Consider the following 24,757-nt stretch of genomic DNA (forward strand, 5'->3'; position numbering starts at 1 on the left):
CCTCCAGAGCCTTGAGAAATACATTTCTGTTGTTTAAACCACCCAGTCTCTAGTATTGGGTTGGCCAATTGGTTTTTCCGTAAAACCCAAACGAACTTTTTGGCCAACCCAATAGTTTGTTATAGTGGCCCAAGCTAATACCAATTATTGATGCTTTTCTTCCCTCTGGTCCAGACAACGAGCTTCATGAAAGCAGTTTCTTGTGAGTGGTGCTGCTTAGTAACCATAGGACTTTGGCCTGCACAGGTAGGAGGCACAACCAAGTAATTTGTGAAATAACAAATGGACTTGTGTTCTGGCTCGGCCGTAGGGCTGAGGCTCTCAGCCTTGGCTACACATTAGAGTCACCCAGGGATCCTGCAAACTCTTGATGTCCTGGGTACACCTGGACAAATGAGATCAGTTTCCAGGGATGAGGGCCAGACACACTAGCATTCAAAACCTCCCAGGTGTCTCTGATGCGCAGCCAGGATGAGACCCAGACCCCTAAAGCTAAATGGGTGAAGTACCGAGGTGATGGGTCCCCACCTAAAAGTAAAGACACCAAGTCCTCCCTCCTGTTGCAGAGCTGAGTGGCCTGCTGTATGGGTATCGACAGGAGGAAGGTTGAGGGGCAGGGAAGGCGGTACATCGTCTCAACAAACCAAAACAAAATAAACAGCATCAAACTCATAAGAGCACATTTTATTTGAGGCAAAGAAAAGTCTAGCTAAAAGGATTACAGTTCCAAGCAATCAAAATGCAATTGTTAGAGGCACTATTTTGATTTTGTAAATTCAATTTAGAAAAGGGTACTGGGTTGTGCTTTCCCCAGATGGACAAGAAGAAGGGCAAAGAAAACTGAAGAGACTTCTAATCTACTGATTCTGCTCTTCGGACCCAACACCAAGCTGGCTGAGCCCTCGTTGGTTCATCTGTAAGTCGCTGACCCACCGCTGAGGGACACAGGCCAAACTATACTACACACAATAAAAGTGAGGCGGGGAAAAGCAGGTCACCTGGGGAAGGGCAGGCACCCACAGCTTCAAAACTCCTCGTGAAAGGGATAATCCTTGTGGGCGGCACAGCTATCAGGAAAAAAAAAAACACATTACCTTTTGACGAAGAGACTTTGACCACAACAAACTTCAAAAAGTCAGAAATGGTGTCTCATTTAGGTAGAAAGAGAGGCCTCAGAGGGCACGAGCCTCTTCTGAGACTGCAGATCCTGGGTCTGCCCTTGGGGTCGTGGCCCACCTTCCAGTCCTCTGCCAGGGGGCTCTCATCCATCAGCACCTGTGTGATGGACACCACCCTCCCTGTGTGCCCAGCACTGTGCCTAGGGTGTGCAGGGCGGCAAGACACGATTCCTGCCGCCTGGTAACTCAGTCTAGTTGCAGGACCAGAGAGCACCTATTGCCTTAAACAGTAAGAGGGTGATAATAACATAAGAGATGTTAACAAGTCTGCACACGTGACACAGCAAGTGCTCCGAACACGTGGAACAAGAAGCCACTGTCACCTCCAAAACCTCCTGGTACCAGTGGGAGCTGAAGTGAGGCCAGGAGAGTAGCTGAGGATTTGCTACAGGAAACACAGGGTGAGGGGACAGGCTGGACGTTGAGCTGGGGGTGGACTGACGCAGGCGTACGTGTTGGCCAAGGTTCACAGTCCCTTCTGCAGGGCCGATGGCCTGTGTTGGGAATGTAATGGCAATAGCGTTGGGAAGTCTGGCTGGGCAGAGTGTGAAAGGCCCAGGGTGAACCCTGCTTGGGGCATACAACTCCTACTCAAATATTTAGGCAATTCAAAAGTTCCACATGGATTTTTTTGTTTTGTTTTGGCATCCTATCAAACCTGAGAAATATAACACTGCCATTAGCCACAGGGGCTCCGTATAGCGATAGATGCCAAACTGTGGCAATGTGGATGCACGTATGTATGTGTACATATGGTTAGAAAACGCTTCCTAGGTGACCCGGGGATGTTGCAGCCAGCCGCTCCCTCCCCGCTCCAACCCTGACCCATTAAACATCAGTGGCCACAGGATAATCTGACAGCTGTTTCTAGAATAGCACTAGAGAGTAGAAGGAGTCTATACGTAAAGGGGCCGAACAGAAAACCCCTGTGGTTTGTCTGCCCTTCAATACGCTGCGTCAGCAGCGGGAAGGGAAAAGGAAACTGAATGAACAATCAGTGATTCTCAAAGCAGAACAGATGTAACTTGGCGACTGATTCACTTCTCTCTTCTCTCTCCCTTGCCCGCCAGATCAAAAACGATTTTCATGTCTAAAGGGTAAGCACCATTAACACAAACAGGATCATCAGAAAGGGGCAGTGGTAAACTCTGCCTCTGGCCTATTCCGAATCTGAGGCCACGGCGTGGCAGCAACACACTCACAGGCGCGTGCTTGAACGAAGCTCAGGAGAGAGTTATCGGCCAAGATGCAAACCTGGCGAACACCTGCCAGGGCGGTGGGAAGCCACCAGCGGTGCAAACCCAGAACTGGAGAGAGAGCAGAGGCTGGAAGGAGAGAGCTAGCACCCGAGCCAGCCTTAGGGAATGCTCAGATTTTGCTTAGAAGAGTAACTACTTGAGAAGAAGAGAAGAAACAGAGAAGTCGGATGATAAAAATCACGAGAGAGGAGGTTCTTAGTCTCCACTGTGAAGTGGGGAGATTCTTCTTGAAAGCAGAAAATGAGTTTTAAACTTTACGGAGTTAATGCAGTGGTGCAAAAACGAAAAGAGAGAAAACAACCTTCCTTGTCATCTCCCTCAGATTCCACACTACAAGTCAGAGGGAATACAAGGAACCAGCATATATATAGCTGGAGGGGCCGAGTGATTCTCTCGGTCACATGGTTTAATCGCTGTCGGAGCTGAGCCCCAAGCACCATGGTCTTCCAACTAGAACCCTTTCATTAGTCATTAGAGGTGAAGAGTCACAGGCAAATTTTTCCAAGAAGGCGGGGCACGCGCCACCTGGGATCATCTGGTTTCAGATGTGCCACTAGAATTTGAAAATTAAAAGTCAATATATGTGGTCACTGCAGGTTAGGCCAACAGTGCATGGGAGCGGGAGAAGACATCTAGGGCAGAGCTCCCTGCATTTCCCGGGGGGGCTGAGTGCGGCTCGGCTGACACGCTATAAATGTTTCCTGCTGTACACGGAGGAGAAGGCAAGTTAACAGGCAAGGTAACATGCACAAGTCAGAGCCGCTGCAATAGCAGGACTTGGACAGTAAGGCCTCCAGGAGCTATTCTTTCATCTGCAGCACCTGATACCCTCCTGGGGCTCTCCTGGGACTCACCTCACCAAGGCACAGACCCTCCAGTTCCTGTTGTAGCTCAGTAAGGTGGTCATATCCGCACTGCTGAGTTCAAAGTCAAAGACCTAAAAAGAAAAAAAAAGAAAAAAAAAAACAACCTTCCAATAAGCTCTGTAAACAGCTATCAAACACAGAAGCATACAAGCAGCTCCAGGAAGGATCACTGGTGAGATGTTGCCTGGAGTGCGGAGGGGCAGGAAGGTAGACTAAACTCAGAGAAAGTTTCTCACATGACTATTCAGAGAACGCACATGTTTTGTCGGGGTACTATGTGAACAATGAAAACAGACCTTCCCTTCCAGAACCTCTGAACAAAATGATACCTTGTCTTCCATTTATTTCTTCCATTCATTTCAAAACCTCTGCCGACCGCTTCCACTGTGATAAGCACCAGGGGGAATACAGTGATGGGTAAGAAGTGTCTTTGCCTCAGTTTACAATGAAGCAAAGGACGAGGTAATTCAACAGCTATGCTACAGGGAATAATTAGCTGCGCACTGCAGGAAAGAGGCTCCACAAAGCACGCAGGGAATCCAGAGGAATCAGGAAGGAATTCCAGCTGGGAAGCCGAAGGATGTGGTCAAAGGAGATGCCATTTGAGACGGGCCTAAGAAGCCAGATAAGGTCTTGACAGACAGAGAAGACGAGAAAGGCGTATCAGGTGGAGAACTTTGCCTGCCCAGGACCAGAGGAGGGCCCTCAGCTTGGATGATCGCGGAATGTGCAGAAAGCAAGCCTGCTGCATACTCTGTGATCACAACCGTGCAAAAATGTGCAGACTACACAGTAAGATGCAAAATAATTACGTTAGTACTAGAGATTAGCCATTTTATAATGTTTCTTTTCTAACACCCTGAAAAAATAAAATATGAAACAAAAAATGCACCTCTAGCAGGATATGTGTTTCTCGTGGTCACTGTTTTACCACTTTATTTATCTCCTCCACCCTCCCCAGGCCCCAGGGACCAGCAGCACGTGTTACAGCCACAGCCTGGCCAGTGGAACAGGCAAAAATCAGCTGCTTGCTATGGAAACAAGAGCTGCTGGGAACCAGGGCTCAGGTGAAGACAGAGGGGGTCCGGGCAGAGCTGCTCTGCTCAGTGACAGCAGAGGCTCACAGGCGCAGGGACCCTCCTGGAGAGCTCTTCTCCCAGCCCAGCCCCCAACACTGGTATGAGAGGTAGGCAGGCAGGAGGTGCCAGGAGGTCTGCTCTGCTCTGGCAGGTGCTCGGAGAGAACACCTCACTGGTGCCCTGGAAGGTCTCTGCAGGCCTTGGACGTATCAGCACAGCAGTGTTTGCTGAGTGCTGATGAAGGTACCAGGCATTGCGTGAAGCCCTTCGGTGCATCTTTTTTAATCCTCACGACAACTCTTGAAATAGGTACTATTTTACAGATGGGGAAACTGAGGCACAGTAACTAACGGAGCCCTGAGGCAAACCCAGGCAGCATCACTCAAGAGCAACATTTCTCGGCAAATGATGAGTTCCCCGAGGAGCCTCAGCACAGGTGTGTGCATGCAGAGCGGGGCCCGAGGCCCAGGGCCTGACGGGCGTAGCACCGCCTCCCAGAGGAACCACTGTCCCTAGTCCGCGGTGGGCTCCCTGCCACTCCAAGAGGAGACGGGGCGGGGTGGGCACACACACGACAATCCAGAGGCCCTGTGAAGAGCTGGCCCCTCCTCCACCGAGAAGACCCTGGGCCGACCAGCCAGGACCTTACCTGGAAGTTCTCAGCAATGCGTTCAGGCGTCACAGACTTGGGGATCACGATCAAGTTCCTCTGCATGGGAAACCGGATCAGAACCTGTGAACAGAGGTGCCGAGTGCGTCCGTATACCGGGAGCTCTGCACTTTCATCTCACCTAACCTTACACACCCATCACCTGGAGAAAGAAACCCCAGAACTGCACAGCGAGGAAACCGAGGCTCAGAGGTGATGGGGTCATGCCCAGCAAGGGGGAGGGGAGACACTCAGGCTCTGACCCCCGAGCCCCGCTCTCAGCCTCCTTGCCACGTGCTTCCGCATCTCCCGGGTACATGACTCCCCGTCTGGGAACGCGCTCTACCACTTGGGAGCACTCAGCTGATCACGAGTGTCCTTCTATGAGTATAGAGACGGGTGTTCCCAAACAGTGCTGAGGCTGACCCTCGTGCCAGCCCTCGGAGGTAGAAGGGCAGGTCCGATTATCCCCAGACCACACGCAGTCTCCTAAGTCCCTTTCCACCACACACTCCAGGACCCGAGCCACACGCCCAGGGAGCGCTCGACAGGGCTCGGTCACTCTCCCCCCACCCCAGCTAATGGGAACCACCACCACGAATGCAGGAAGCTCTGGGAACAGTCATGAGCGCCTGGAAATGGCTGTACCTGGGCTGTGGTTTTATTGTGTTTGTCTGCAATCGCTTTGATCCTGGGATCCTCCAGTAGGGAAGGGTCCTCGGGCTTGGCCCTGGAGACAGAAACACGGTCTGCGTGAGCAACCATCATCGCCACCACTCCAGGCAGCCGTCAACCCTAACCCTAACCCTCATCGACCTTGGAGGGCAGCCTGCCTGTCTTCTGATTCAGAGCTCAGTTACAAACTCCCAACCCGCTGGAAAAAGAGTAGGCATCTTGCTACTGGAAACACCAACCAGGAACCCCAACAGGAGGCTCCTGGGGAGGTCTGCCCATCGGCCCCAGAAGCACTTTCCTTGATGCTGGATTTTTCTCTGCAGCCATTTCTAATCGTCACTAGCTGACAAGAGAACACAATCCCGTGGAAACTCACCAGGGCCTGTCGGGAGAGCCAAGGGGACTGTAGGCAGTCACTACAATGCCTTTGGACTGGCAGTACTGGATTAACTTCTCCTGAGTGAGGTACGGGTGGCACTCGACCTGCAGATACAAACAGGAGGGCTGATGGTGCCACTGTGGGCAGGGGCCATGGGACACACAGGAAGTCCCCCCCATGCTAAGCCCTTCCCTCCCCAGACATAAAGTTATATGTAACCAATGTCCCAACTCCTAGATAAGCTGTTAACAACTGTCTCTGTTTCCCAGCAACTGTCCTTGACATTAACGAGAATAATCTTGTTACTGTCGCCATGGGCCCTGAGGGTTTTTCTGGCTTTGGCCATTTATCAACTGTGACAGGTCTGAGGATCTCAATGTCTGCACACAGCTCATCTCAGGACCCTGAGTCTTCACAAGGCAGGCTCAAACCCGTTCCCCCCTGCAAGTTTCACTCCCAGATGTGTCACTATCTTTCTGAGCCATAAATCAGGACTCTGCCGGCGTCCAGGGACCTGCCTCCTGGCTGCGCCCCAGGTGACACGGACAGAAAGTAACTGCTAGGATCACACAGTAACAAACAGGCACAGTGGCTTCCCTGCCGGACGTTACCTGGTTCACCGCCGGCTTATATTTTAAGCCAGGTTTGTTTAAGATCTTCTCCACCTGGAGATGGTTGAAGTTGGAGACTCCAATAGCTTTCACCAGCCCTTCGTCCACCAGCTCTTCCATGGCCTAGAGACCAAAGAGGGTCTGCCTGCTGCTGACATGTGCCCAAAAGGACAAGGGTCAGAAGCACCTCTCGCACCAGACACCTTACCAGGTCCTGCCCTATTCGGTGATAGCAAATGAGATCTTTGGGAAGACAAGAGGCACCAAGACAAAAGCCACGTTGGCTTTAATGAGACAGGAAGAGCAAAAAAACAGAGAGTGACAATTACAGCGAAAGAAATGGCAGAGCTGGGTATTCACACCTGGCCCCTCGCAAGGAGACTGCGGAGCTGGCAAGGAAGGGGAGGCCAAGCCAGGGGCTGCCTTACCGTCCAGGTGTCCACAAAATCGCTGTCACTGGGAACCACGTTGCCGTCCCCATCCAATGGGAAAAAGTCCTTCCCAGGCTGTGGTAACAATCAAAGACAATCAGTGACAGCCCTGCGTAGATCTGCTGGGGGAGCTGCATCTCTGAAAGCAAAGTTCTGATACAATTATTCTAAGCTACAATAGCTGGCTACGGTTTTAGAGGATAATCAAGAGCAAATCTGTGTCAGTGTGAAGAAGAAACGGCAGACGACTCCTGGGCTGGTGCTGACCATCGGGTGGAGATGAACAATTCTCGGTCAGTGAGATGAACCCCGCCGTGGATGGCAGTGTGTGCATGGGCAGGGAGGGCTCAGGGCCAGGATTCACAGGGCCCATGTCCTGGCTGGATCCAAACCTACAAAACCACCACCTCACCGAGCCTTGCCAGCTTACTGTGAAAAACAAAGGTTGAAAGTAAGGCCTTTCATAAGAGTTACAGGGTAAAAACCTGCATGCCTTCAAGCTGGTTGACAAAGCAGAAAACTGAGCCCCGTGGCTAGAAGGGAGGCAAAGGACATAATAGCTCTAGAGCTTTCTGTGAAGAGGCAGACTGCCAAGGTTTACCCAGCTCCCGCAGGATGGGGTGTGTGTGGAATGTAGAAACACGCACAAACATGTACAGGGTATGAATGGGTGTGTGTGTAGGTGCCTGAGGCAGGGGGGAGGGGCGGTCACTGATGACATCTTATGGCCATGGGCAGGAGTGTCACCTGAGCCATGTTCACTGTCACAAAGTTTCAAGTTATACAATCACCAAATGACAAAGAGCAGCATTCTTCAAACTCTGAAACGTGCATGCAAGTCACCTGAGGTTCAGATTCAAAGGGCCTGGGTGGGGCCTGAGACTGAGTTCTAACAAGCTCCCAGGTGATGCCATTGCTGCTGGTCCAGGGACCATACCTTGAGCAGAGCAGCAAGGACACACACAGACTGTGTACCTGCTCACGACCTGCTAACAGGAGAGGGTGATGCCACAGGCTACACCTGAGCCCCGGGTACCTACCTTGAAGCCAGTGGGCCAGTGAATAAGGTAGAGGTCCAGGTAGTCCAGCTTCAGGTCGCTGAGCGTCTTCTGGCAGGCGCCTTTCACCAGGTCCTTCTCATGGAACGTGCACCACAGCTGAAGCCAGCGAGAGAACAAGTCTTACCCTGCGTGCCGGAGGCGCTTTCCCGGCCGGGAGCCAGACAGCTCGGGGACAGAGAACTTGCTTTCCTCTCCCCACAACCCACCCGCTTCACTGTGATGCTGTAAACAGTGGGGAGGGAGATTCCATTTCACACGTGGATCCTAACTCTTCCAAAGGAAGGGAGGGTGATCAGATCAAGGAAACCTTTCACAAGGACCAGACTGAAGGCGCCAAGCAGAATGGACAGGTCAGCAAGCCAGCCCCAGGCTCCAAACATGAGCTCTCTGGCCTATTCTCCCACAGGCTGGTCTTCGTGGGGCCAGCCTCACCCTCCCACCCAGTGTCCTTTGGGCACCACCAGCCTCTGGGTGAAAGACAGTGGCCAGCGGCGGAGATCAGTCTGCAGGTGGAAACCAAGTACTGTCCTCAAAGGTAACTCCCTGGAACGGGGGTGCCAACCCACAGCTTTGGCCGCATCAGCAAGGGTCTCCAACCAATGGGTCCGGGCGGAATGACCATCCAACAGACAGGCGGCCACAGACGGGCGAGCCCTAGAGCCCCCATGGCCTTGAGTCAACACACCTCCCCTGGAAGAACTGCCTGCCAGGTGATAATCGCAGCTGTATTAGGAGGCCCCAGAGCGTGGTCGTGGCCCCTAAGCTAATGCTGCCCCTGGATGAATGCGGACAAGAACCCTCCCTCAGGCTCCCCTGCAGAGCGGGGTACCTTGCTGACGATGAAGAGGTCCTCACGCTTCACCACCTTCTCCTGGAGCTTCTCCTGGATGGCCAACCCCACCTCGTTCTCGTTCTGGTACACGTGGGCACAGTCAATGTGACGGTATCCAAGGTCAATCGCTACCTTCACAGCCTCCGTCACTTTGCCCGGAGGGGACTGAAAGAAACAGGAAATGGAAGGCATAGGGATAAAACCAAAAATGAAACAAAACACAGTGTGCACACAACTCAGAAGGGCAGCAGGAACCCACGGCTCCTCAGGGGCTCCTGCTTCTTTTAAGGCTAGCAAAGGCAGGCCACGGTAAGTGTCTGAACATCCCGAGGTGAGATGCAATGTTGCTTCATTTTAGGAAAATCTGACCACCACTTACTAGGAGCACAGATCACCTTAATTAGATGGGCCAAAGCCTCTCCCTTCCTTGTTTCTTCAGAACCCATTGACGGTATAAAAAATCCCCCACTCTCTGGATCTATTAGGTTCCCAAGACAATAAGGGATACCATTTCCTTCAAACAGCTCAAAATATTTCAAAAGCGCTGTAAATATTCACTCCAATTCCCGTTTGGTTCCCGAGTTCCGTGAGTGAATGCCTATGGTTTATTTTCTCCTTCCACTCGTGGATTCTGGTATTGGCCATCACTTGTTTTTAAGCAGTTTTGAGTGTATCAAAGTCAGGAACATTACTGGTGCAGGTTCAAAGGCCTGTGCTCCAATCTCACTGTGTAAGAATCTGCTTTAAGAGGTGGAGGTGGGAGGTGGGCCCTCAGAGGTATTAGCGGACAGAAATGAGTCGACAGGAGGGGGAAATGGGAGCTGTGGAAGACCACCATATGGCTTGTGGTCAGAGCGGCAAAAAGACTGAATGCCACGCCTGCCCTGACCATCTGCGCGTCTGAGTGAGCGGGACAGGCGTGGGGAGCGCCCCCAGCACCCAGTCTGGCCGCACAGACATCTCCGCGATGCTCCTCTCAGACCAGAAAGGTGGAAAGCAAACGCGTGTGCATCAGACTGTTGCATGCACACAGCGCATTCCTCTGGAGAGCTGGGGTAGAAAAGAATGACCAGGAAAACTCCCCAGGGCCATGAGCAGCTGCAGACATCTGCTGTTTTGACATCGGCTGTTGTGAACAGGCCAGGGCAGAGGAGCGGGGGACCCTCGCCCAGCTCTCTGGCCACCACGGAGGGAGTAGGGGGTGTGGATAGGCGATGCTGACCTCAGGTATGAGATCAGAAAACATCTTCAGACAATCTGGCAACCTCCTAGTTCCCTGGAGGACCCAAGAAGCTACACCTGCAGCCTTCCCCCCACCCTTCTCGGTTAAAGGAACAGAGCAGGGAAACCTTGGCATAACCAGAACGGAGTAAGTACCACGGCCTCCTTGTGGCGTCCTGGGCACAGCTGCTGATGAGAGCAGAGCAGAGCACACCCCTCCCCAGGAAAGAGAGCAGGTAAGGAGACCCAGCCGGGGAACTGGCTGCCGGCGCGCGTCAACTCTCTTCAGGCTTGATGACGCCCTGACTGGATTTCTCTGTGGGCCTGTACTGTGCCAGTCCAGCACCTCACTGCCCCCAACCATGGGCAGAGGGGCAGGAACCTTTCCCAGGCCCAGCCCAGCCATACGCTGCATCTGCCACAGCGACTGGCGCAGGGCCAGAGACATGACCCCAGCCAGGCCCATGAGAATCAATCTTTGGACTTCAGCTGATGCTACCAAGACAAGATTTTCTTCTGCTGGGGTCCCGGTGCTGGAAGCATGTGAGCCAGGAGCTGCTAGAGGAAAGTGGGGTTGAGGGACAGATGAGGGTTGGTGAGAGATGGCTCCTGGGCACATCTTTTATAGCCTTGAATCTGGTACACCTGACATCATTTTGTAAGTCAATGAATACCCACCTGGACACATTTTTTTTCCTGCTGAAGATTAAATTGGTTATTCAGTGCCTTGGAACCGGAAGACTGCAGAGTGGGATAATCAAGGCTGTTGAACAACTGACAAAAAAACTTAAAAACACGTTCTTGTGATGTTTTTATAGAGAAGCCAAGGACAGAAATGACCTTCAAAAGGTCACGAAGAAGCTACAGCTCCCTGACCCTTGCCTGGACAGAGGGCTGATAAGCGAGAGAAGCACGTGCTGGGAAGTTAAGCCCAAACTGCTTTCAAAGGGGAAAGCAAAGCAGAAGCGAGGACTGTCACGCATTTTACAAATTAAATTTGTACGAGCTGTGGCAATGCATAAAAAGACTCTTGCGAACGGGTGCTACACGCCGGCCTCCCCTTTTCAGAGACGGCTTTGCAGCAGTGGGGACTAAGGCTGCCTGCGGCCGCCGGCTCTGTGTACAGCCGGAAACCAATGGCTCTCACCTGGGCTGGGCAGGCCAGGCCCGCCTCTGGGACAGGCATGCCGGTTGGGAGAAGGCTTGTGCCAGGGCAGATATGTAACAAAATGGAACCTGCCCCGTGCGGTGTTTAGCCCACAATGGCTCAAACTGAAAATAACAACAGCTGCCATTTGTGATGGGTCAATTTTCACTAGTTTTAAACGTATTATTGAATTTAACCTTCACCACGACCCTGGTAGATACTGTTATCTCTGTGGATAAGGGAACTAAGGTGCAGAGAGGTTACGAAACTAGCCATGATGGTGCAGTAAGATGTCAGGATTCAAACCCTGGCACGAGGACCTGAGAGCCAGCCTCTGCTGAGAGGTCTGTGTACTCTGGGGTGGACCCCAAGAGGCTGTGAGGCACTGGTCAGGGAGAGGACAAGTCTCCTGGGCTTGGAAAATCATCCTCTGAGATGAAAATATACCAGAATCCACAAACTATGTTCAATACTATCTCAATCAAGAGCCCTTCCCACAGAGACTAAACTAACTTACCTCATCACTTTAAGATACGGTAAAAAATGACTCAGTAAACTTGGGAATGCTAACATACAATTATACCATCTCCCCATCCCATGTCCACATTGAAAACTGCCCATGGAAGGCAGGGGTCCAGACTGAGACTTTGAAAAGAAAACAACTCGTAAAGATCTGTTTCCATACGTCTAATAGGAAATCTGCAGAAAAGCAGTAGAGGAAACACCCAAGTTATAAATAACCAGATTATACAAATCCTTTAAATTTATTTTAAAATAATAATACAAATCCTACAGACAAAATCATGTTTGAAATTCATTTCTGCCACTAATCTGCCCTGTGACTTGGCCACAGGACCTATTCCCATTCCCCTCAGACCTTACAGCTCCAAAGCTCTAGCTTGGGTAGCAACTTGATGATGTTCTGACGGCAGCAAGTGACAGTGGTGACAAGTCTCTGCCCCTGAGGCCCCCATCAGCTTCACAAACTGAGCCTATTTTCTTTTCAAGTAACACTCCCAGGAAAACCACTGTCAGTCTCTCTCTCTCTCTCTCTCTCACCCTTTAAAAACCTCATCATCTTCCACTTTGCTTGTAGCCCATGAACGTTACTTTAAGATAATATCCCTCCCTCTATTCCCTCTGCAAGTCAAAAACAAAAAACAACAACAAAAACACCACGGATCCAAAGAAGAAAGGTTATAAAACAATGTCATTGGTAAAAACACAAGTATCTCGGAGATTGAATCCTCTGCAGTTTTAACATGGGGATTTCTGGGAGGAAAGGACTGTGTCCTTTCAGACATTTTTTTTTTTTTTGAAATTTTCTCTAGTTAGCAGGTATCGCTTTTGTAATGAAGGAGGTGGGTAGGGAACAAAGGAAACTTCACTTTGGGGAAGAAAAACCATCCTGGGTAAGAAGTATGAGAACAGTGTGCCAATGGTAACCCTGGAGCAAGAAACAGGTAACCATAACTTTTTTATTTTTTTATTTGTTTTTTTAATTTTTGGCTGCATTGGGTCTTTGTTGCAGTGCACGGGCTTCTCATTGTGGTGGCTTCTCTTGTTGCAGAGCACAGGCTCTAGGCACGTGGGCTCAGTAGTTGTGGCTCGCAGGCTCTAGAGAGCAGGCTCAGTAGTTGTGGCGCACAGGCTTAGTTGCTCCACGGCATGTAGGATCTTCCCGGACCAGGGCTCGAATCCGTGTCTCCTGCATTGGCAGGCGGATTCTTAAGCACTGAGCCACCAGGGAAGTCCCCAACCATAACTTTTGATGTGAACTTAGATTAATAAAGAAATAGGGCATCAACCTCTAAGGCCTTATAAACTAACATTCCGGAAAAGCTGTCACTGAAAAACACTGTTTAATCTCTTCTGATTAAACCAGCTTTTCTTCAGAGAAATTCAACCTGCATTTAAGAGAAACTAAGCTTATTTCTTATTATTGGTTTTGTTTAAATACTAGTGATGTCACAATATAATTTTGTTTTTCATTGTGAATATAAAGCATTTTAACTAGATGCATGTTAAACAGACATCTGTGACCTAATTTCTCAAAATGTATTCCAGGTTCCAATTAATTTACTTAGAATCTTCTGGAAGAGGAGTTGGCAAACTTTTTCTGAAAGTGGCCAGACAGAAAATATTTTAGGGCTTGTGGGCCAAATGGTCTGTCATAACCGCTCAACTCTGCTGCTGGAGCAGCACAAAAGCAGTCATAAAAGACATGTAAAGGAATGAGATGTGTTCTAATAAAACTTTATTTACAAAAACAGGCTGTGGGCTGCGGTTTACCAACCCCTGAGCTGCTGGAAGAGCATACAAAGAAATGGGGATTAGGCAACAGTCCCAGCCTTGATTTGTCCCAACTCCTATTCACAAATAACATTCTGGCTTCCAATTCAGCCCCTCCGTAAATAAAAAGGTATTCTGATATTGAACGCAGATATTCTGGGGACGAAAAGGGTTTCAGCCCCTGCTCTAACTTAATCAGTTGACAATACAGTCCCGATCAACTTGGGGTAAACCTGAGCGAGCTGGGCCTGCTCGCCTCTCGCCTGCCCCGTGCTTACACACAACGCTCCCACTCTGCACAGCTGGGAGACCTGGATCTGGCAGCTTTGTATCAACAAGGCTTAAAATCTGCCACACTCGTGGACTCCAACAACATAAGCATCTGGCAGAACCCTGAGAATGGCAACAATGTGCAATTTTTCACGGCAACAGAGACGCTTTTCATTGTTTGGTGCAGAGAAGCCAACCTCACTTGGCTTATCGTGTTCAACTATGTCCAAATTTATTTTACAGTTTAATAATGTAAACCACAATTTCCAATGATAAAGAGGATTCTGCTGAAGAATCTCTTTCATTGCCTTATCACAGGACAACAGTCAATTCTGGCTATGGTTTTTACACCAAAGCTCATAACTCGGTTTGGCAACAAACACAGACCAACTTACGAAACCAAGATTAACTTCCTCCCGCTCAACATGAATCAATCTGTCCTGAATTCCGAGACATCACTGTCTCCACCTGGTTGAGATGGGGATGGACCAGGAATGGCCCTGGGCAGGCAGGTCTTATTTAAGTATCTTTGCCCTTGAAGAGCTCCAGGTGTAGGCCTGCAGGGAGATGAGGCTTGTGAACTACTGGTTTAGCTCCAGTGCCAGTACCTCTGCCCTCTCCCCTCTTCCCCAGGCCGGGATCTCAGGCCATCATGAGCTTGCCTTGAGTTCTTTCTCAGCATTTTCTCCTATTCTTAAAGGAAGTGATATCATCCTCAAAGAGGCAAAAACTGGTTTATCGGCGGCAAAAAAAAATCTTAGCTTATAAAACGGTTTGTGGCCCGCCAAAGAGCCAATGGACACAGACAGATGTACAGTCTATCTGTGATGTTGAACTTTACGGCGGGGGGGGGGGGGGGCGGTGGCGAGAAATTAGGGAAAAATGTCTCAAAGGCTCCTGGGTGCGGGCAGATACAGAGATAATGGAAAAGAGATGGAGAAACTCTACCTCCATTCCTAGGTTTTGAGTATGTGGGTGAGTTACAACGGCCATTTACCATCAACTTTTCAGCTAGGGCCAAACATTTATCAGCAACAGGACACTGGTCAGCATCAGAAGTAATCTCTGTTTTAGTCGCTTCCTGGCAATACAATGCTCATGGCTTATTTACCGTCCATTGGGGACGTCAAGCTTGCCAAGGGAAACTGCCTCTAAGCCACATGGGCTCTGAGGCAGAGATGCTCTCCCATCGGCCTGAAACCTTCACCTCCAAAGAGAGAACGGAGAGTGTGAGGACCTTCAAAGGAACAGTGATTGGAGACTCCCAGAGCCCCGCCAGGAGTCTGAAGGATACAACACAGCCACCGTCACATGGAAGATCCACAGGAACGAGGTGCTGCACCCACTCCCAGAGCCTCCCCCAGTTCTCACAAAGATAAGCAAACGGTATTTAGGTAACCCCATCTTTGTCCAGCATCTGTGAAGGAATATATACACACACACACAGGGGAAAGGTATTAAAACACTATTCATATACCTTTTTTACTTGAAAAAAAAAAAAGGAAATCTACTCCAAGCCCATACTTATACCATTTCACTGTCACCTCCCCTACCACGCCTCGACACAATTCTGTACAACATCTCCTCGCCGCCCCCAAATCTAGTTTATCTTACTTCTTCGTATTAATTCAACACATATCTTTAGGGCACCTACCATTTACCAGGCACCTTGAGCAGTGCTGTAAATAGCTGTGACCAAGGTAGACGCTACCCTTGCCCTCAATGAACTTAGTCTGCTGGAATGAATGACCTACATGTACAGTTACAGAGCTATTTTAACTAAATATACAGCTTTGGGGTTGGTGGGGGGAGTGTTAAGTGCTCAAGCAAATGATTTAAAACCCGCTTTTATCAACTTTTACTCTGTATTTACCCCAGCCTCGTGATTTTGAAATGATGAACCTAAGGTCAGGACCATAATTTCTGAAACCGCGAGCTTAGAATAAAAATATTGGAATGCATCCCACCCAGTAAGGTTTAAGTATTGTTTTGTGGAACTTTTGTTCCAGTTACATGTGATGGTGGTTCACCATCGTAAAAACTGTAATGTGCCATTGCCAACAAAGTGTCTGTTCACATCCATTCCAAGAGAATAACCTGTGACAGATGTAATTTAACTTGGTACAATGGTCATAATTCAATTACACCCTTAGAGCCACCATTGGGCTTTTGGAAGGAAACACAAGTCACATATACTCTGATCACTTTGGCCAAGAAACACTTTCTGTGTGAGACAACTCTACGACCCTGTATTCACCCTTATATTTACAAATTTTCAACTGCAGGTTTTCGGGTTGAGGTAAGCACCATCCGCTACTCTATTTCAAACCATTCCACGGCGCCCTCAATCCATGCAGTGTTTTCTTTTCCTTGTCTGTGTGTAAATAACCAATGCCCAATCCTATATTCAAAGTTCCAAGGAAAACCCTGGTCACAGCTGTGCAATGTAATATACAATACCCGAAGCTAACGTATAAGCGGCTTAAAATTATTGGGTTTCCCTCGGCGCCCATAATACCACCCCTCTGCGCTAATTTTCAGATACTCAGATTACCCATTTTACTCCTAACCGTTTCCTGGGGACTCTGTGCACAGATTTCAGTGGTACCGAGGTCTCCGAAGAGTTTTACTACTGAGGGCAGCTCGCAGTTTTGCACGGGCGGGAACCTCCCGGCCCAGATTCTCCGCCCAGCACACTACACCCCGAGAGGCACGCCCGGCTCCGGGGGGCTCAGTGGCTCGCGTCTGGGGACGTGTAAATAGACGGGTCCTGGGCAAACTCGTGCCGCCTAACTGAATCACCTGCAGTCTCCGAGCTTACCTTGGGACGCTTATTCCTGAGGGAGCAAAACCGGATACGATTAAGGACAAACTATTTCGAAGAAAGACAAAGGAGCGGGCGTAAGAGGTGCCGTTAAGCGAGGGACGCCGGAGCCCAAGGCTCTTTCCCCTCCATCTCTCAGGCCCCGCCCCCGACCTCCATCCTCGGGGCCACAGCGTCGGGGACACGGGAAGCCCCCTTCGTTCGGCGCCCCGTTAGTGACTTTCCAGCTGGGGTAGGATTCAAAGTGCGGCCCGCGGGTCCCAAGCACCAGGGGTTACAGGGTCGGCCGCCCATGAGGCGTTCTCAAGCCCCCCACGCAAGGGCCCTGGGCCGAAACCGCTGGCCAGCGCCCTGCCCGCCTCGGCGTCCAGGTTCCCGCGCTGCAGGCCCGACCCCGCCGGGGGCCCGGCCAGCCCGAACGTGGCTCCTCCCAGGCGGGGCGTCCGCGGCGGGGTCGCTCAGGGTCACTGTAGGTCTCTTCCCGCCCCAGGCCGCGCCGAGCCTGAAGCGAGCCCCGGACTGCGCTCCTCAGGGCACCTACCTTCCAGGTGCCCAGCCCCAAGATGGGCATCTTTGCGCCGGTGTAGAGCACGAGGTGGTTGGCCATGACTGCTGAGCTCCGCTGACTCCGACCAGAGGACCATAAAGCGCAGGTTGTAGCGCGGTCCTTTATATAGCCGGTGAGGCCCGCAGAAGCGGCGGGTACGATAGGCGCCCGGCTACGCAAAGGCAGCTTCTGATTGGCCCGCCCGCCAATCAGGACGCAGCGCCTCTGTTAGCCCGGGGTGGGGTGGCTCTGCCGGGAAGCTCCTCCTGCTAGGTCCTAGCGGGACCGGATTCTTTTCTAGCCGTTGGTTCGCCCACGCCCCGCGCGGCGCAGCTGGCTCAGCCAACTGCTGTGGAGCGTGGAAACGCGAATGTTTTAGCAAAAGTAACAGACTTCTCATAAATAAGTAGCCTGGGAAGGGTTTTTTTTTCATTTTTTAGAAGAGCGCATATGGGTACATTTGTCTATTGTTCAAGACCAGTATCGTGCTCTTTGGGAATGTGACCAAAGCCGGGTCTTTAACGTGTAGGAACACACAGACTGCTGCTGCAGTTTAGCACACTTTGCTCTTCGGTGCACGCCAGAGAAGTGGCTTGCAATCTTGCTACAAAACATCACCTGGAGATTAGGGTTTGTCCAGCCTGTATGTAGCCTCCTAGGGCTAATTTCACACTCCACCCTAGATGTGAGCTGTGTCTGTACACACTGAGTGTGGTTCAGCAAGCCTTCCTCCAAAAGCCAGCATCTCTCGAGGTTAGAAATCCCTGATGAGCTTAATCCAGAACACAGAGAGGACATTCAGTCTTTGGTAAGTATGACTCCATCAAAGCAGCACATTTCATACATGGTAACTTAGCGAAGCTCTCTAGATGAATAAGGCAGAAACCCACAAAAGATAAGTTAACTTTAATATTGTGGCTCCAAAATATTCCGAATTAGGAGGTGCTAGATAATAAATTAATCGGCCTTAATTGGCAGGTAGGAAAACACATTAGTTTCCAAGATAACCATAGGAAAGTTGCTGGAAGACCTTTGTAGACAATTTTGGATTCTTTCCAACAACCCTTCTCCATGATGCTGCACCCTACCTCAAATTTGATCTTTCTGCTCCATCTCCCTTTAATATTTCCCCTAATTATGCAAGATTGGGAATTACCTCTGCCCGGTGAATGACTCAGGAACCAGACCTCTCTAAACTCCATTCTGGTGATTTTCCGTTTAGTGACTTCTAAAAAGCGCCCCCCTAGGAAAAATTTATACAAAACAGACTAGCCCAGAGAGTTTTTCCTTTTGACTATTATAAAAACTGTTGTTAGTAGGCAAATTCTGATACTATTTGTCCCCCCAGTAAGAGAATTTTAATTTGAGCCTACCGCTGGGAATTTGGTTTGTGGTAGAACAGCAGTAGCCTACCATGCTGCATTCATAAGATCTTTGTCGGCATAGAGGTTGCCGTCCAAAGTCACCCTGAGTGACCAGGTTGCTATACACAGAGGGGTTATCTGTTAGGGACGTATATTCATTATGAATGGCTTTGTTGTTCTTTCTTTGATGATTGAGTTTACAAGTTGACTGCATGAAAGCATAACTGGCTAAAAATGGAGTATTCTGACTGGGCTATCAAATGTAAAAAGTCAGACCTGTGGCTCTTCTGTAGCAACAATAGTACTGTATTTGGAACATACTGTTTTGATAGGCCCTGTTGCCTCTGTAATCTTTGTAAAATGACATTGTACACATATCAAAGTTATTCTTTAGAAATCCATCAATGGAATTCTTCTGAGAAACATTCTAGTAATTCCTATTAAGAGCAATATGAATCTTAATGTACTCGAAACCAATAATCCCATCATGAGAACCAGTAATCTCATCCTGAGGAAATAATTTGAAACGAAAACACACATACATGCGCGTGCGCGCACACACACACACACACACACATATCATACTATAGGTATAGGGCTGGGACTGGGGTGAGGCAAGTGAGGTACTTAGGTGAAAAATTGCAGGCCTGAACGTGGACACCTCCTTAAGCTTTCTACCCTTGGCACTTCACTTGCCTCACCCTAGTCTAGCCACACACACACACACACACACACACACACACACACACACACCTGTATGGATGAAAAACAGTTCTATACACATAATGTAAAACTGTAAATGTCCAATAATAGCAAGAGATGAAGTGTAGCCATTAAAAATGAAGACAATTTAGATATAGAGAAAAGTGTATATGAAATAACACTAAGGTGAAAGTAGAAAACAAAATCATAAATAGGACATGATTACAAACATGAAAAAAACAACGTGTAACATAGGGATAAAGTTAGGAATAAGCCAAATGTAAGGGAGGATACACTTTGTCAGATTATTTCATTAATAAACATTTTTTGCAATTAAAAGACAATTTCCTATTAAGTACAGGATAAAACTTAAACTTTTTTTTTTTTTTTTTTTTGCGGTACGCGGGCCTCTCACTGTTGTGGCCTCTCTCGTTGCGGAGCACAGGCTCCGGACGCGCAGGCCCAGCGGCCATGTCTCACGGGCCCAGCCACTCCACGGCATGTGGGATTTTCCCGGACTGGGGCACGAACCCGTGTCCCCTGCATTGGCAGGCGGACTTGCAACCACTGCGCCACCAGGGAAGCCCTAAAACATAAACTCTTTAGCTTGGCATTCAAAGTCCTGTGAAATCTAGTATAATTCTGTAAATATATGAGAAACTACCAAATTGTACACTTTAATAGGGTGCATATGATGGCGTGTGAATTATATCTGCATAAAGCTGTTATCAACAGACATACAAAGGTTACATGCTACCTGTCCACACAGGCTGCTGGAGGTGAAAGGAGCTAGTAGGCTCTATTCGCAGTCCCTCAAGGACCCAGGCTAGAGGTTCCACCACATTGTTTCACTGCTGCCCCAACCCAAGTCTTCAGGGTTTGCCTCAGGAGAGCCAAAGAGCACCAGGAAGTCACAAATGAGTAATGAATTGCTCAGGCCTGCAAGTGGCACACATCACTTCCATCTACAATCTACTGGCCAGACCTACTTGCGAGGTTCTGCCTATCTTCAGTGAGATGGGCAAGTGTCATCTTCCTGTGTGCCAGAAAGCAGAGGAGAAGAGAATACAGTAGAATAAAGTAAGCAGCAAAGTCTCTTCCACAAGGACAAATTGAGCCTGTATTATGTTTCAGATACTGCTTTAGACACTTTACATACATTACATGAAGGTGCTGTTGCTGATAGTAATAATATAATAGCTAATTTCTATTGAGTTTACTATGTGCCTGGCACTATTCTACAAGCATCGTGTGCATTAAATCATTTAATCTTCATAACCACTCTTTGCAGTGAGTACTATTATTCATCCATTTTACACATGAGGAAACTGAGGCACAGAGAAGGGAAAGAAATTGCTAAGGTCTCATAGCAAGTAAGTGGCATGGTCAAGATTTAAACCCAAGAACTTTGACTATATGGCACCTGAACTCTTATCCACTACACCGGTGGCTTTCAAGTTATTTTACCACGACTCACAGTAGGAAATATGTTTTTTTCAACTGAAAAAAAAATGCACAACCTAAAAGTTGAGAATTATGTTTTATTCAGCAGACTTGCTGAGGGAGACAGCCTCTCAGAGAGCTCTGAGGACTGCTCCAAAGAGGTGAGGGAGGAGCCAGGATATGTAGGAGTTTTTGCAACAAAGACCTGGTAGTTGGAACATCAAAAGATTATGGTTAATTAAAGAAAACCGGATATCTCAAGTTAAGGAATTTAGCAATTTTCTATGTATGGGAAGATGCAAGAGTCTGGGCTCATTGAAGTTATTCCTTTGATATGCACCTTAGCTATCTAGGGACAGTATCCTGTTTTTTTTCCATCCTGAATCCCCTCAGGGTGCACCGTTGGGGGTGGCTGCCAGCGGCTGACGGCTTGATGGCCACAAATTCTTTTTTTACCGATATGGCAGGTGACATTCTTCGTTCACATATGTGACACAGTGCACATATGTATATGTATCACAGACACCAAAGACCCACAAAACAATTTTCATCCTTATTATCTGTGGCATACTCTGATATTGCATATTCTGTTTTGTTTTATTTTTCTAGTATTGATTGCAACCATGATTCACTCCTGATTCCATGATAAATGATTTCGTGGTCCACTACTGAGTCATGGTCTCCAGTTTGGAACTCTGCCCTCCATCCATACCGTGGCCTCACCACTACTCCTCATTTCAGGTAGCAGCAAAACTGTGATAACCACACACCAGGCACCTGACAACAGCAGCCCCAGGAGAAATCCACAGGGTGAGCATTCCTGTCATGCCAACAAAGGCGTCTTTCTCCCCGCCTCTGCCCACTCCATCCTTTGGTACCCTTGGCTGAGCAATCATCAGTTTGGAATGAGAACGCCTGAGATTGGTCCTCTGGAAGTGGGAAGCAGGGAGAGACGAGAAAGAGCGTGGAGGTCACAGGAAAAGGACAGAGGCTTCAGCTCCTGTCATGGAGTGGGCTGGACATAAGAAGCTCAGGGAACTGGTCTGTCGGGGAGCTGTGTCAATATTTATTTTTGTTTGCAAGATGAGGTTTAGATGGCAAACATCGTTGGGAGAACTGTCAATATTAACCTTCCTCATAGACTCATAGATACAGCAGAAGAGCAAAAAAAAAGAGAGAGAGAAGCAAACATTGTGTCACCTTTAGCACAACTGTTCAATAAATTCCTGTGAATAATAATATCCATGGGTGCCTTCCATGTATCAGGCACTTCAAATTCACTGTCTGATTTGACCCTTACAACCTCCTGGTCAAGACAACTGACTATTCCTTTCCCATTTGGGGCATTGAAGAAACTGAGGTTTGGTAATATTAATTGGCCCAATACCAACAAGTTAGTTAAGTGGCCTTCTTTTAAAATTTTGATATTTTGTTCATCATGGATTTTTTTGGCATTAATTTCAATTTTTAAAATATTGCATTAAAATATAACCTATCTCGATTCCTGAGATTTTTGGCGCCCTCCTCCCCTTAAATTCCGCATAGAGGCAAAGGCCTCCCTCACCTCACATTGCCTAAGAGCATCAAAATAAAAAGGAACCAACCCCCAGGGGTGGAGTTATTCGCAAAGAGCATTCATTATCCACACCACGAGCACTGGTGCCGGCCACACTCTTACAGCGCATGCGCATGCGTGCGAGCACGTGTGCGCATCTGTGGGCTTCAGCACAATTTCCCGCCCCTGCAGCAGTGATTCCACCCTTTTTCTCCCAGTCAAAAAAGCCTAAGAGAAAGCAGATGACTGAGGGAGGCATTGTATTAAATGCCTAAGGCATTAATGAATTCTTTATCCCGAGGTGGGGTGGCCCTGTGGCTGAGAACCTCTGCGGCCTGCGGCTCCTGCTTTCCGAGGGAGGGGACTTAGTACACTAGTGGCAAGAGGAGAGACTTACCCATCCGTCACTGCGAGGGGAATGGGCCGCGTAGCGAGCGTTGCCAAATCTGGCTCCCTGTGCACCAATGCCGAATAGCAATACGGAGACAGAGAATTGGAAGATAAGTAATAGAGAGGCGCTTTATTTTCTTTGCCAGGCCAAGGGAAGACACAGTACGCTAATGCCTCAAGAACTGTGCCTCCCTCCTTGGGGAATCGGAGAAGATTTTATGCGTGGGGCTCGCAGTCTGCAGTCTGGGGGTATGTGATAAGGATCAAAGTAGTGAAGGTCTTGCGTTTCTTTTCTTCTGCAAATTCATGGCCAAAGCTGGCATCAGGTGGCTCAGCAACCGGGTCTGGTGTCCCTGAAGTTACTGGCCCGTGACCTTCTTTCTGAAATGAAGAGTGCTGCAAGGGAGTGTAGGGGGAGAAGAAATGTCAGGTGCAAATGGTAATTTGTATGGAGTCAGAGAGTAGTCAGCTTCGTGAAGGACAAGTCTAGCTACAAGTGTTTGTTAGTAGTAACAGCTAAAGAATAACCAAGATTGCTTAACTCTTTCAGGCCTGTTTATGTTGTTTCCCCAGACTGTTCACTGTTTCCTTATTTTCCTTGTTGATCAGAAAAGTCTCATTTCTATTTTTGCTGCAACAGTAGTGCAGATAAATAAGTCTCCTGCGCTCCAATTTAGGAATAGGTGACTGGTGAGATTGAGGGGTCTCCTCATTTGTCTGGGGTCCTGGTTTTGGAGGGGTGGAGTGGGGTGGGTGCAGGTCAGTGAACCTACAGAATTGCTAACCCAGGTTCTGGTATTTGTAGGCAGCTTGGACTTGAGCATGGACTTGGATGACATGATTGATAACTTCCTGGCTGCCAGCCCCCGTTTCATCCTCAGTGGCCAGCACCATACCCGTCCTGAGAAAATCTACTATAAGAAAAGATCTCTGTGCGTAGGTAAAGCACATGTAGTATTAGCAAGTTTGGTACCTTTATGGAAGAAGTGTATTCAGTCAACAAACTCATTCACTTATCCAATAAATATTTACTGAATGTTTAATGCCAACAGTTACTGTTTTAGGTCCTGGGATTACAGAGATAAACAGGACAGTCTCTGATCACATGCAGCTTCCTTTCTAGCCAGGGAGAGATAAATAGTAAACATACCTAAAAACAAGCTAATGTAATATCTGGCCAGATAATGTTAAGCCACATGATGAAGACAAAGGAGGTGATCAGGATAGAGATGAGGGCAGGGTTGGCAGCATCGGAAGGAGGATGGAGAGGGAGGTGATGCATGTGCATACCTAGAGAGACATATTCCAGCAGGTGAGAAGAGGCCTCCGTGGACCTTGAGGGTGGTTGAGTTGTTTTGTGTGTACATGGGGTGGGGGGAGGGGCGTGGTGGAGAAGCAAGGAAGGATGGTGACTCTTCTTGCTTGCTTGTCCTCTGGCACAAGACGCCCCAAATGCCTAAGCAACAATCCGAGCTTATCATTTAATGGCACTCTTGCTGTTTCCCAAGAAAAGCATCTTCATTATGATAGTTTCAAGATGCAATAATTTGTGCTTTCCTTTCCTTGGATGGAATGTCCCAGAATGCCCCAACCACTGGACCCCTAAAAACTTTACTGGTGTGGCACGCATCCTGAGTCTTGATGGGGTTTACTCCCTGACCTCTGGAGTACATGTTTCTTTCCAGGGTCTCCAGTGTGCTAGCCATTTCTTGCTCAGACAGTCCCATTAGCATGCTGTCATTGGTATAATGGATCAAGGTGGGATGTCCAGAGGTCCAGATACCTTTGAACTACAACAGAAAGAAAGACAGTTAACTGAGCCCTGGGGAAAATCTGTAAATGCATACTGTTGTCTGTTCTGTCTGAATACAAAATGTCTTTGATCCTCCTATTGGTGGGAACAGAAAAAATCCATTTGCCAGCTAAACATAAATGGGAAGAACAATTATTGCAATAGACCATGGAATCTAAGCTGGATAAAG

At 48.7% G+C, this 24,757-nt stretch overlaps 1 protein-coding gene and 1 long non-coding RNA gene across 3 annotated transcripts; one reads left to right on the plus strand and one right to left on the minus strand.

The window, feature by feature from the left end:
• Positions 1-663: 663 nt before the first annotated feature.
• AKR1B1 (aldo-keto reductase family 1 member B) lies at positions 664-17,473 on the minus strand. 2 transcript variants are annotated; one of them, XM_073809950.1, is made up of 11 exons: positions 16,928-17,083; positions 16,772-16,822; positions 9,018-9,185; positions 8,168-8,284; positions 7,125-7,202; positions 6,697-6,819; positions 6,083-6,189; positions 5,680-5,761; positions 5,032-5,115; positions 3,292-3,374; positions 664-1,067 (listed from the first exon to the last, which is right to left on the minus strand). In XM_073809950.1, the coding sequence occupies exons 1-11, from the start codon at positions 17,066-17,068 to the stop codon at positions 1,025-1,027; spliced, it is 1,077 nt and encodes a 358-aa protein (XP_073666051.1). In that variant the 5' UTR covers positions 17,069-17,083; the 3' UTR covers positions 664-1,024. The 2 variants fall into 2 exon arrangements, with proteins under 2 accessions (XP_073666051.1, XP_033719201.1); XM_033863310.2 differs by lacking the exons at positions 16,772-16,822; positions 16,928-17,083 and adding an exon at positions 17,316-17,473.
• A 535-nt stretch (positions 17,474-18,008) lies between these two features.
• On the plus strand, positions 18,009-24,114 carry LOC141279575 (uncharacterized). Its single transcript, XR_012334081.1, has 3 exons — positions 18,009-18,129; positions 21,440-21,640; positions 23,581-24,114. It is a non-coding gene; the product is annotated as an uncharacterized lncRNA (long non-coding RNA).
• Positions 24,115-24,757: the final 643 nt, after the last annotated feature.

The sequence above is a fragment of the Tursiops truncatus genome, chromosome 9 (assembly GCF_011762595.2).
Source record: "Tursiops truncatus isolate mTurTru1 chromosome 9, mTurTru1.mat.Y, whole genome shotgun sequence".
Taxonomy (NCBI): domain Eukaryota; kingdom Metazoa; phylum Chordata; class Mammalia; order Artiodactyla; family Delphinidae; genus Tursiops; species Tursiops truncatus.